The following is an 11,480-nucleotide window of genomic DNA, read 5'->3' as shown; positions in this document are numbered from 1 at the left end:
TATATAGTTGACATGATAGAAATTCCACAAATAAATACATGATGTATGTTGGAATACTAAAAATAATATCAGTACATATGATGAGAGTCCAGGTGCCCTGGCAAAAGTTGAAAGGCTGAATCATTGTTGGTGTTGGCCAACCATTTTTCTCAGTTTGCTTTCCAAACTAACCACAGTAATGCGTAGTTTAGAAATAAACACATACTTGATGACATTATCTTTCACAGTTAAGGGATTAATGGTTGGCCCTCTATTTCCTTTGAACCACACCTAGGGAGGCCATAGCTCTGTGAACGATAACTCTAACTGTAATGGAAAGATAATTACCATACTCAAACTAAGTATGCCAGACATGGGGATTTTAAATATTTAATGATAATTACTGGGGTGTAGCTAGAGTTTCAAGGTCCCTGGTGCAGATTTTGTTCTGTTTCGGTCCATTATTATGTTGTGATATCACGCCCTGTCCTTTTTTTTTCTTTTTTAGAAACTTAAAAGCAAAGAACTGTCACACTAGAAAATAAATGACATACAATGTTAAAGCATATCTTAACCTTAGTACTAACAGTATATATATATTTTAGGCTATTAATCTTTGATATCTACATTGGTTTCTTTTTTAAAGGTTTTTTTCCCAGGTGAACCCATAAATCACACACTCCTTTTCTTCTCTTTTTCTCCACTGTATATATGGGTGCTATTATGGCTGTCTACCATTACAAAATGGATTAACGGGTTGAATCATTTTTACAATAAGGTCCCTTCGTTTTTTTGCTTTTTTTTTAGCCCACAACGATTGACAAGGACATAACATTTCCAGCATGATCAACAGGTATTTTCTTTGAGAATATTTTTAGTCCTTAATAATAAAAATAATGCAACCACTACATCTAAGCTGCAATATACTTTTTACCTAGCTTACGCAGGGGAAGGGCATTTTTATATCCAACAGCATTTACTTTAGTAGGATAGTCAAAGACATAGCTAAGCACTGTGATATTTAGGTGAGACATTCTTTCAAGTTGTACAGTATACCCAACCAAAACTATTTTAAATAGAGTTGGGAAGAATAAGCTTCCTACTCCTCTCTGTTATACTTGTTTCCATCACTGTCACAGTTGCAATGATTTCAAATAGAGAAAATAGACAGTAATAAAAAAGGCTGATAGCTGTTCCCTACTTTGCTAACACATATTGAGTCAAATTTATTAAAGCTTTCCAAGGCTAGAGAAGATAGATTATTATGGTAGAACCTGGATGCAGAAAACATGAAATAGATTTATTAAAATCATTTTCTATTTTTATTAACTCCGGTTAATGCTTTCAATCCTGGATGAAATTCATTCTAGGTTTGCTGGTTCACCCACTTTCATCTATGATACTCTGATCCATGATGTTCTGCAGTCTTGGAGCACTTTATCAATTCAGGCCCATTATTTTCAAGTTTTTTTCCCAGGGAACCAATTCAACTAGTGAAATCATTGTCAAGTAGATATATGTCAAAGAAAATGCCCCTGGTAGCAATAGACACCCAAAAAGTGTTTTTACTCTTTCTCTCTTTCCAACAATAAAGACATCTTGGATGCACTTAGATGTCTAAAACTACAATAATGTTTATGGGTACATTTTGGCTGAACATTTACCACAAGTCAGTTTAAAAATTTCAATACAATATGTATACAACTTTCACCCATTATTCATATTTCCCTAGTTAAATACATGAATTAAATGTCTGAATATTGGGTATTTATATAGCAAAGCTAAGAAACTAGAAAAAATATCCTTAAATTCAAATATGGTAAACTATGTGAATTTAGCATTATATCATATAACTGAAATCCCAAACTAAAAATAGTAAAAAGTCTATGAATACCTGAAAAAAAAACATTTGGGTATTTAAAAAAAAGTTTTTGTAACACTGAGCCGTGAGTACTGACATTATAATAATATTATGTATATATACTAAGGATCTCTTATAAAAATACATCAAGTAAATAAACTACTGTAACAAGCGATTATTGTTCTGGTAATTGCACCCATTAAAGCTGTATATTTAATTTACAGTGCAGGGTACACCAGATAATAGCTATTAATCTCAAGTATTTTTCCCTATAAATTTCTTTTTAAGAAATAAAACCCCAAAAGACAGATTTGGCAATTGAGAATTTTTGGCAAATCTCATGTCTGCCTAATTTGCTCTGTTGATGGGATCCAACATCTGATCACAGTGCAAATTTACGAAATCTGTATATTAATGAGCCATTTTGTTTTTTGGCAAATAGCAAAGAAGGCCTTTTATGGGTGGACAGGATACATTTAAATGTTTAACTATGTTTAGACTGAAGAGGGAGAAAAAATATATCAAAATTTGATCCACAAGCCAGAATAAACACTTGTGTCAGTAGAGCTTGAATTTATATCTGGGAACTGACTGCAACAATTATTTGGGCACTCGTTGACACATAAGAGACTTTTAAAAACATCACCAGAGCCTAAAAGAATGAAACAGCGAGAACAGTAAAATAGTCTGTAACAGATATTTTAATTTGGTATAATATAGGTTCTTGTTTCTAAAAACTAAATGTTTAATCAAGTTTGTGAGATTTTGGTGTGCTGGTAGTTGTCCTAAGTCTTCAACCATTTTCCAGGATCTTTTTAAAGGATCATATAGGGTGGTAAACCAGTGAAGTGTGATGTAAATATAAATAAATTAAAAACCAAAGGGGGAAAGTAACTGAAAAACAAACTGGTGAATTAGTAAATAAAATGAATGTACTGTATATGAATATATTGTTAAACTAAAGCAAAACTGTCTGCCCTTTAAGAAATTAGTATAAGTATAATTCATAGAACTATTTTTACAGAAGCGGTACATTTCAATATATATAAATAGTATCTACTTATACTTAAAGCCAGGTTTCAGCTTTCTAAAGCCCCCCATCCCCATACATTTTCCCTTTTTGGTTTCAAAAGGCATCAAGAATTTATTTTCATTTATCTAGGCCAGTTACATGTGCAGGGTCATCTTCTGTCCTCTAAAGGTCCTAAAACACTTACAAAGTGATGTGGACTCATTACCATTATTCTCGTGTGAGCCCAGATCAATAGCATGATGAACAGCCAGCAAGTGGGTTAAATGATGCTGGGTAACATTCAGCCTGAAGAGTGAAGGCTAATTAAGGCATAAAGTCAAAGACGCTGGAAAAAACTTGCAGAAATGTAAAATAAAGGGGAGACTGTATAGTAAAAAATAAGCAGCACGTTAGCACTGTTAGGGACTACCCATGCAATGTATTAGTTTCAGGTGGGTTTCCCATTCCTATGCATGTCTTTTTCAGTACTAAATTCTCTTGAAGCAGGCCAAGTGCAGGCTAGGAACTCAACTGTGGGTCAAATGAACCTGTCATAGAACTATGAATGACTTTACTCATGTCTAAAACTGATCTTAAATTACAAACAAAAAGCTCATTCAATGCGCCTAATTTATTAAAGGCTGGAAAGGATACACTTTATCAGTAAAGCTGGGTGACACAGCAATCCTGGAATGGATCTGGTTCAAGACTGAAAACATTTTCTAACAAATAGCAAAAGACTTTAAAGAAGTCCATTCCAGGTTTGCTGGATCACCCAGGTTCACCAACGAATGTGGCTCCTCTTGGAGATCTTTAATAAATCAGGCCCAATGATAAATACAATTTGTGGGCTGCTGTTGAGATATTTGAGCCAGCTTAGCTCTGTACGACATTGAAGAATGGTGGTACAGGCAGTGGGACAGGTAAGTAATAATTATTTTCTTTATAGGGTGGCTATTGTATAAACCTTTTAGCAACAAATTCACTTTAATGTTCCCCCAACCTTGAGTAAAATATTGCAACAAAGGACTGACAAGTACACAAACCATGTTTTTATTTATGTTATGAATGCATCTTTAATTTACATCATCATAATATGTATAGGGTGTTGTACAGTAGAAATATAGAATTGATCAATAATAGAGTAGAAAAAAACAATATAAAAGTAGGAATTGCAGACATACAAAGAATGGAGAAATGATCACAATAAACAGTTTACATTTTAGGCAGAACAAGTAATAGTATAGCTCAATGCAGTGGGAACAATGTAATATTTTTACAACAATGAATAGAATATACAATAGTTAGGATAATGAAAGAATTATATACATTTTAGATACATCTTAATGACGATATGCCCCCCAAAAATATTTGATTACAGTAAAAGTAAAAACAAGAAACAATAAAATTTGAGTTGGCCTTATGGGTGTTTTGTTAAACATTTCAGGAACTCGGAAAGTGAAATCCTGTAGTTATTGTAAAAGAATACAGTAAAATTGAATTTTATTTTTCCCTTTGTTACAGGCTGATACACAGATTGCATGGTAAAAGAATGGTATAGAGGGTTCAGTAGTGAAGAGTGAAAAAAAGGGGTTGTTGCATTTTTAATGAAACACTTACCTTAAAAAAAAAAACTAGAAAGTTGCTGTATTGGAAGGATTCTAAAGTCATGGAGGCAATGGGTAGGTTTCTGGGACCAAATTGTTCTCTACAGGCTGCAATTGGAAACTCATGATGTTATTAGGGGGTGAAATAACTAAGCAGAGATCCCAGACATTTAAAAATAGAAATCATAATAAACCCTTTAGCTTCACACCATAGCAGTCTATATTGTTCTACTGCATATACTGATCAAGCTGTTAAGGATTTCCTCTAACATACATTGATACCAATTTCTAAACCAGTAAGTCACCCATCACCAGTAACATTTTGACTCTCTTCATGTGCAATGTAGGAGCCACAGGTAATGTTTTTATGATGAGAGATGTCTTCTGCTGGAAGTTAATTATTGGTGTTTATGAAGAAGTCTGCAGGTTAGAGGAGATGGTCAGCATTGTCACTTATTGCTAAGTCAATTCTGGGGATAGCGTAGAGGTTTTTGAGATATTCCGAAAAGTGTCAACATTTTGTTCATGGGCAGTATCATGTCACTACTATGTATGGACAGTAGCCTTAACATTCAAATGTCAGCTAGTCCCATCTTCCCAGTGGGAAGCTTATCTAGAATGGGATTTGCAGCAATTTGTGTTCCCTCTAATTTTTGCTGTGTCCTGTAATCCTTGGCCTTGCAGCTCACACTGCCACTATCTAAACTCAACCCGGGCTAAGTAACCCGAGTTACCATTGACCACTGCACCAGAACCCCCTATCACCACTGTGGCTGCACCCATCCTTGCCACTAAGCTGTGAACCTCCGTTCCACTGCATTTTCATGTCACCCCACTGCGCTTTCACTGCTGCAATAGATCCCCATCTTCCTCCTGCACCGGTTGCACAACTGCTGCTAACTAGGAGGGTTGTCTCCTTGGGGAATCAACACTGATCACTGCACCAAAACCTCCCATCACCACCCATCCTCACCACCATGCTTAGAACCTCCCTACGATTGCACCTTCATGTCATTCCCCTGCAGTCTCTCTACTCACTGTGCAGCAGCACATCACCCTACTATTTAATTTGCCACTACACTGATGTATGCCTCAGTGCTTTCTGATCAACATAAAGCAACCACAATTCTTTTAACAAATTATTGAATAATGACTATATATTGTTTTTAAAAAATGGTACCTACAAATTTAATTTATTTTTCTATAAAAAAATGACCTGAATTGTGTTCACATGAACCGCCACAGTTTATTTCTGTTTTAAGACTTCCTAGCCAAATAAAGTAATTATTACAAACACTTTACAAAATACTGTAGACATTTCCATAGCAGAAGAGTATTTATGTTGTTTCGTAATGTTAACATAAATTTGTCTTCTATTTTTTGCTTGTAGTTTGTTTTTTCAGTGTTATCAGTTATCAGTGTGGAAATTTAAATGATAAGTTATGAAACAAAGCAAATTTCACTGTTTTAGCATGTAGCTAGGTTCAGTGTCCTATTTATTCGTATCAGCTATATTAGGATGGCGGAATGTTGGTGAGAAAGTAACTGCCTGATAATCATGTGCAGCAAAATATTTTAACTCACGTAATCTCCATTTATCATCATCTTTTAAAACAAGATTTATAGGATGCCATTCCAGACATAGTAAGAGCATCAAGTTTGCATTTAAATCCCTTTTGGGGCAATAAAAAGAAATCTATAATTGGCGGATTTTTTAGGGTAAATCTGCCAAGGATCTCCACAAAACTTCACCCCCTTTTTGAAAAAAGCCAAGCCTTTTCCATTTATCCCCATCTCAAGACTGTAAGAATAAAACACTGAAACAAAAACAATGTACAAAGTTTAGGAATTGGAATTCCTAATGACAACCAACTTTTGTACAGCAATAAACATAAATGATTTGTAAAAGTTTAAACTTTTATACAGTTGTAAAAAACTTTTACATATTTGAACATCATTAACATAATAAAGGGCAATCAGATTTTATAGTGGTGATCAGTGTTTTTTATGAGTGCTTTCCTACCATATTTACCCTAAATTGGCAACCAGGAGCTCTATTTACCTGGAAACAGAAATCGACTTTTTTATCAATACTCATTTCAAGTGGTAATCAGTGATCATAAACTTTCATTGCAGCTGCTGATTACATTAAAAATAAGGCAGACAGAAAAATTACTTTGTTTCTAGAAAACATTATCTTGTTCACCCTGTTCTAAAATCAATCCTATTAACATTTAAATATAGTCTATTTAATTGTCAGGTGATCTAAAACAGAAAAGTAAAGAAATGCTGAGAAACAATGTATTCTGTTCTAGAGTGGGTCATATTGGAGGCTCTGCAGTTACTTAGATATACTTATATCCTCATCATGTAACACTAGGGGCGTGTGATAAGATTGCTGTCTGACAAGATGATTACTTGTCCTTTACGTTGACTGGGCATTTTTAGTGCCTCATGGTGACAAAAAGTCACCATGATGTACAGCTAATTGGCAAAGAAGACATGCAAAGTCTCTGTTGCCCAAAAATTGATTATGGCAAAAGCTCACCACCCACCAAGGAGTATAGCTCAGCTTTAAATAAACCACACCAACTCTGGATTTTTGACATTTTAATAACCACTGATAGTCACATGAAAATTTAGTTCTGTTTAAAACTGTAAATATTTCTCCTTTCCTACTTTTACCACAAAGTCCCTCTCCAGTTCTTGAGCCTCGCCCTTCCTGTGCCTGTGTCTTACTATTTGGCAAATACACAACTGCACTGAAAGATTATTTTTATTTGTACAAAAAAGATAAGCTAATAGTAAGGGATGAAGAGAAGCAGATGGATTGAGAATACGTAATGTATATATCCGGACAATATTAAAGTTCAATTCCATCATTCTTTTACAGAACCTCGGGACTTCTTACCAGTCACATGACATCGCTGGGTCTTCTTTTTCTTGTTGGATGCTTAATACTGCAGAGAGTGTCTTTGACATTTTGATATCAGAATCATTCCTTGTAGTATTGTAATGTGAGTCCATGATAATTTGGTGGTACAACCCCAAGGTGTGGTACAACAACCAGGGGCAGAGTTCCTGCGGTGGTACGTATCATTTTTTTTTTAATTTTCCGCATTTCAAATGCTTTATTTATTTACTAACTTTAAACAACATTGTTAAGTGAACAGTATCTACATCTTCAACAAATCAACTCCAGTTTAGAAATGCTGCTAAGCTCTGTCAGCCTGTATGGGACACAGTTTGCCCGCCCTAAAGTTCCCAGTAGACCTAAAGACGTGATCCAACTGTCTTTGAGTCACACTGCCTATATTTGAAATAAACCAATCTGAATTATATCTTATATTTAGAATTATAGCTTATGCTCACCAATGTGTGTTGGGAAATGATGGTCTTGTAAAGCTGAAGATGTGATCACTAGGAACCGATCTATCATCCCAGCAGGTTAACAGTCGAAAAAATGTAAAAACATTGCAATATGTTATATGCATTCACAAATATAGATGTTACCATGCTGTGACAGAATTGGATACATTTGACATGCTGTTTACATTTTCTATGTATATACATGTACGCACTTTGTGCAGATGGTCATGAAAAGTGGCTGGTTAAAATTTACTTAAAAGTGTTTAGTAACAGAGATATTATGTATATGTGAAACTGTCTTAAACCCCTAGAAATTTAAAAATTGCAGACAAAACCACTTAAAAAGAAAGCATTTTAATATGTTTATTCAATAAATTTTTTTTATTCTCTTTATTTGTGTCTTGCTAGAAAATGTAATTGCTACTAGCTCAGTCCCCTCCCTCCTTTGAAATGTCTACATAAGGGAGGCTTCTACAAATTATATAACAAGCCTAAAATGCATTATTGCACTTATGATCCTTTAGGCAGATTTTTGTTGAAAGGCATGACCAGCTAATAGTGTCTCTGTAACCCAAAATTGTACATATTAAAAAGCCAAGGGGAGTTTGTGAGAACCTAAATATTGGAGTGCGATCACTTTTGGTTGGTAAAGGTACAGGATTCAGAGCCATCATCCTAAACCAGTGGTCGCCAACCTTTTAGACTTCACTGACCACTAAGATCACGGACTCCGCATGCATGCATGCGCAGGGAGCCGTGTGTTAAGAAACTTCCCCCAGAGTGACATCATGATGCCAGGACCTGCCCACTCTCCCATCAAAGGTCTGAGCCTGCGATGGGAAAGTGGGCATGTTGTGTCCAGAGACACAACCTGCCTACCGATCTGAGCCTGTGATCCGTACGCCCTCTTAAGAGGGTCCTGCTCCAGACCTCACTGGGGGGCTCACCAGCCAGAGCCACAGATCACCAAAATTTTCTCATGGACCACCAGTGGTCTGCAGACCACCAGTCAACAACTGCTGTCCTAAACCATCCTTTACTGCTTAGTGAGATTCTAACAGGGTAAAGGTGCATTACAGGAATTCAGATTTCACGATTTGCATATTTATTGTAAGTCAGTAACTGCATTTGGAAAGTTGGCCCAGAAGGCTGCACTTTTGAAAGCCAAGTATGAGTAAATCCACTGTCTCTGTCCTCTGGGCTTTCACAAAATCCTGATCCAGTGCTTAATATTTGTAGCTCTCCTGAAATATCTGTTGCCTCTTATCATTCTGGCAATAATAACACCACTGAGGGGAGAAGTACGCTAAATATTACACAGGCATCTCTCCTGTGGGGTTCCTAAGAGACATGTGCTAGCATTGTCTATCTGACTTCATATCAATATTTGTGACTTTAGTTTCACTTCCAAGGTTTTAGTTCACCTTTATCTGCAAATAAATAAAAATGATTAATAAAAAATTAAAAATTTATATAATTAAAAAATAATTATTATTTTTAAAAAAATGAATGAATAAAAATCAATATGGAATAAATAAACTTGTGTTGGAGGTATGAGCCATAAAGACAACTCATCCCTATAATCATTTTCTTAAATTGACAAAATTTAGTGCATTAAAAATAACAAGTGCTCCGGCTGATTCAACAAAAAATGGTTTACAATTGTAGATGTTCCCAATATATCAACTGGGCCAACATGAACAGTAATCTAACAAGGGCTTTATGATCTATGACTCCCAAACCTTTAGGTTAAATACAGATTTGACAATGGTGCTTTCTTAGGATAAAGGTAAGCTCTTTTGTTGCAGCAACCTAATTAATGAATTGATGAGTTTTCACAACCAATTACATTTCTTTAATGCAGCTCATTAAAAAAATAACTGCAATTTACATCTTCAATAGAAGGAATCCATGTAAAGTTAAGCTTTACACTGAAGTTCTCAGTCTGATCAAAGTTAAACCCAGGGCCTGGTGAAATACTATATAACAACTTTATATCTTAGTAATCATAGTATCTCTGTGAAACATGGTGATCATTCCTTGTCAAAGTCACAGCTGCTGTGAAGATCATCTTTTCTTTCAAATGTGATTTTAAAATTCACATTTTGTGATGAGATCTAAAATGCTGAACGTGGGAAGTCCAAGCCATTAACAATAAAACTATAAATACCCATAAGTGCACCTGTTGATATTTTGGCAAAAGCCTTCAATGATAGCAGTGATTTATGAGTATGTGAATGTACAGCTTCTGATTTATCAGCCACATTGGCTGTCACAAGGCCGACATAACCTCAAAATATCCAGCCAAAAGAGAGAGAGGATGAATGTTCAGCTACTGGAGATATTTTAGGCATTTAAATCAGTTGATCCTACAAGAACAGTGAATTTATCCTGCCTATTAAACCAGGTCTTCAGGGAGTCCTACCAGTCTCATAGACATGCTTGACAGGCTGGTCTGCAGAAGGCGGAGGTAACGATGAAGCAGCAGGGGAAGACTGGGTTCTGGCCACAGGCCGATGTTTGTCTAATCCTGCTATGCCAACTGTATCCATCTGAGCCTGGTAGACTTGAAATTGGTTGATACGCTGATGGTCCGAGAACTGTAGTTGCCAAGAAAACAGCACAGCAAAAAGAAACATGAGAGCGGATCAAGTAAAAGACACCGAGAGAAACATGTCAACAAATTAAGTTCATTAGGTCAGGCCTGTTATAAACGGTGTAAAAAAAAAGTCAGAGCCTCAGTCAATAAATTCATTCAACAGATGTTTTTACACTGACACAGGAGAGTCATTGGGCCTGTGCAATAGTAGGTGATGGCAGGAAGCCTGTCAGTTCTCACAGTCTGAAGGAAGCTTTTCTTTGGCCTAACTACCCAAAAATGTATAAATCTTAGAAATAACTTTGTAAAGCAAAATATGCAAATAAAAGAGGTAGGATAAACAAGTGACTTTAAAACTTCTTACAAATACTAACAGAAGCAAAACACGAGACGTGACTGACTTTTTAAAAAAGATATTAAGATATTACAATACATATAGTCATATATACACTTTTAAAAATAAACATGATTATTTGACAGGTGAAGAATTAGTGTTAATCTGTGGTTTCCTCAAAACACAGCTGTCATTTAGTCAGCTACTGTTCTGATCTTTAGTGTTTTTGGCTTTATGTTACACTTTGTGATAGAAATGTCAACTTGAAATTAAAGTGTAAAAAGTAGTATCTGCTTCCAATAAGAAGCCGTGTGTATTCAATGGTAATTTGTTGTTAGAAATAGGTATACAATATAAAAAAACACTTTAAAAACTCTTTATAAATTAATCTGCAATTTCAAACTAGGTGTAAAATATTTGGAACAAAAGGAACAATACCATTTAGACAACAGTTCATCTGGCAATTCAGAAACATCCATTAAATTTCTTTGATCTCTTTTACTTCTGTTGTCCATGCTGTGAACTGAAAAAGTCCAGCAACCGGGAAAGATATAATAAAAAAATCCTGGTATATATGTATGTAATATAATTCTTGAGTCTTTGCTGCTGTCAGAGACCACAATTAGGACTTCATATATCTAGTAAGTTGGCCACCACTGCATTTCACAATAGTCATATAACTATAATATCAAAATAATGACAATTCATGCACATTTGTC

The 11,480-nt window shown here is 35.3% G+C and overlaps 1 protein-coding gene across 4 annotated transcripts in view; it reads right to left on the bottom strand.

The window, feature by feature from the left end:
• Positions 1-3,889: 3,889 nt before the first annotated feature.
• HDAC9 (histone deacetylase 9) overlaps positions 3,890-11,480 on the bottom strand; it is a 322,976-nt gene continuing 315,385 nt past the window's right edge. For all 4 annotated transcript variants that reach the window (XM_072412536.1, XM_072412535.1, XM_072412537.1 and 1 more), the window contains one exon: positions 3,890-10,428. In XM_072412536.1, the coding sequence (XP_072268637.1) occupies positions 10,240-10,428 (189 nt within the window). In that variant the 3' untranslated portion in view covers positions 3,890-10,239. The remainder of the gene's footprint in view (positions 10,429-11,480) is intronic.

Source organism: Pyxicephalus adspersus, chromosome 5 (assembly GCF_032062135.1).
Source record: "Pyxicephalus adspersus chromosome 5, UCB_Pads_2.0, whole genome shotgun sequence".
NCBI lineage: Eukaryota > Metazoa > Chordata > Amphibia > Anura > Pyxicephalidae > Pyxicephalus > Pyxicephalus adspersus.
Note: the sequence above shows the minus strand (reverse complement) of the source record. Positions and strands in the feature narration are given on the sequence as shown.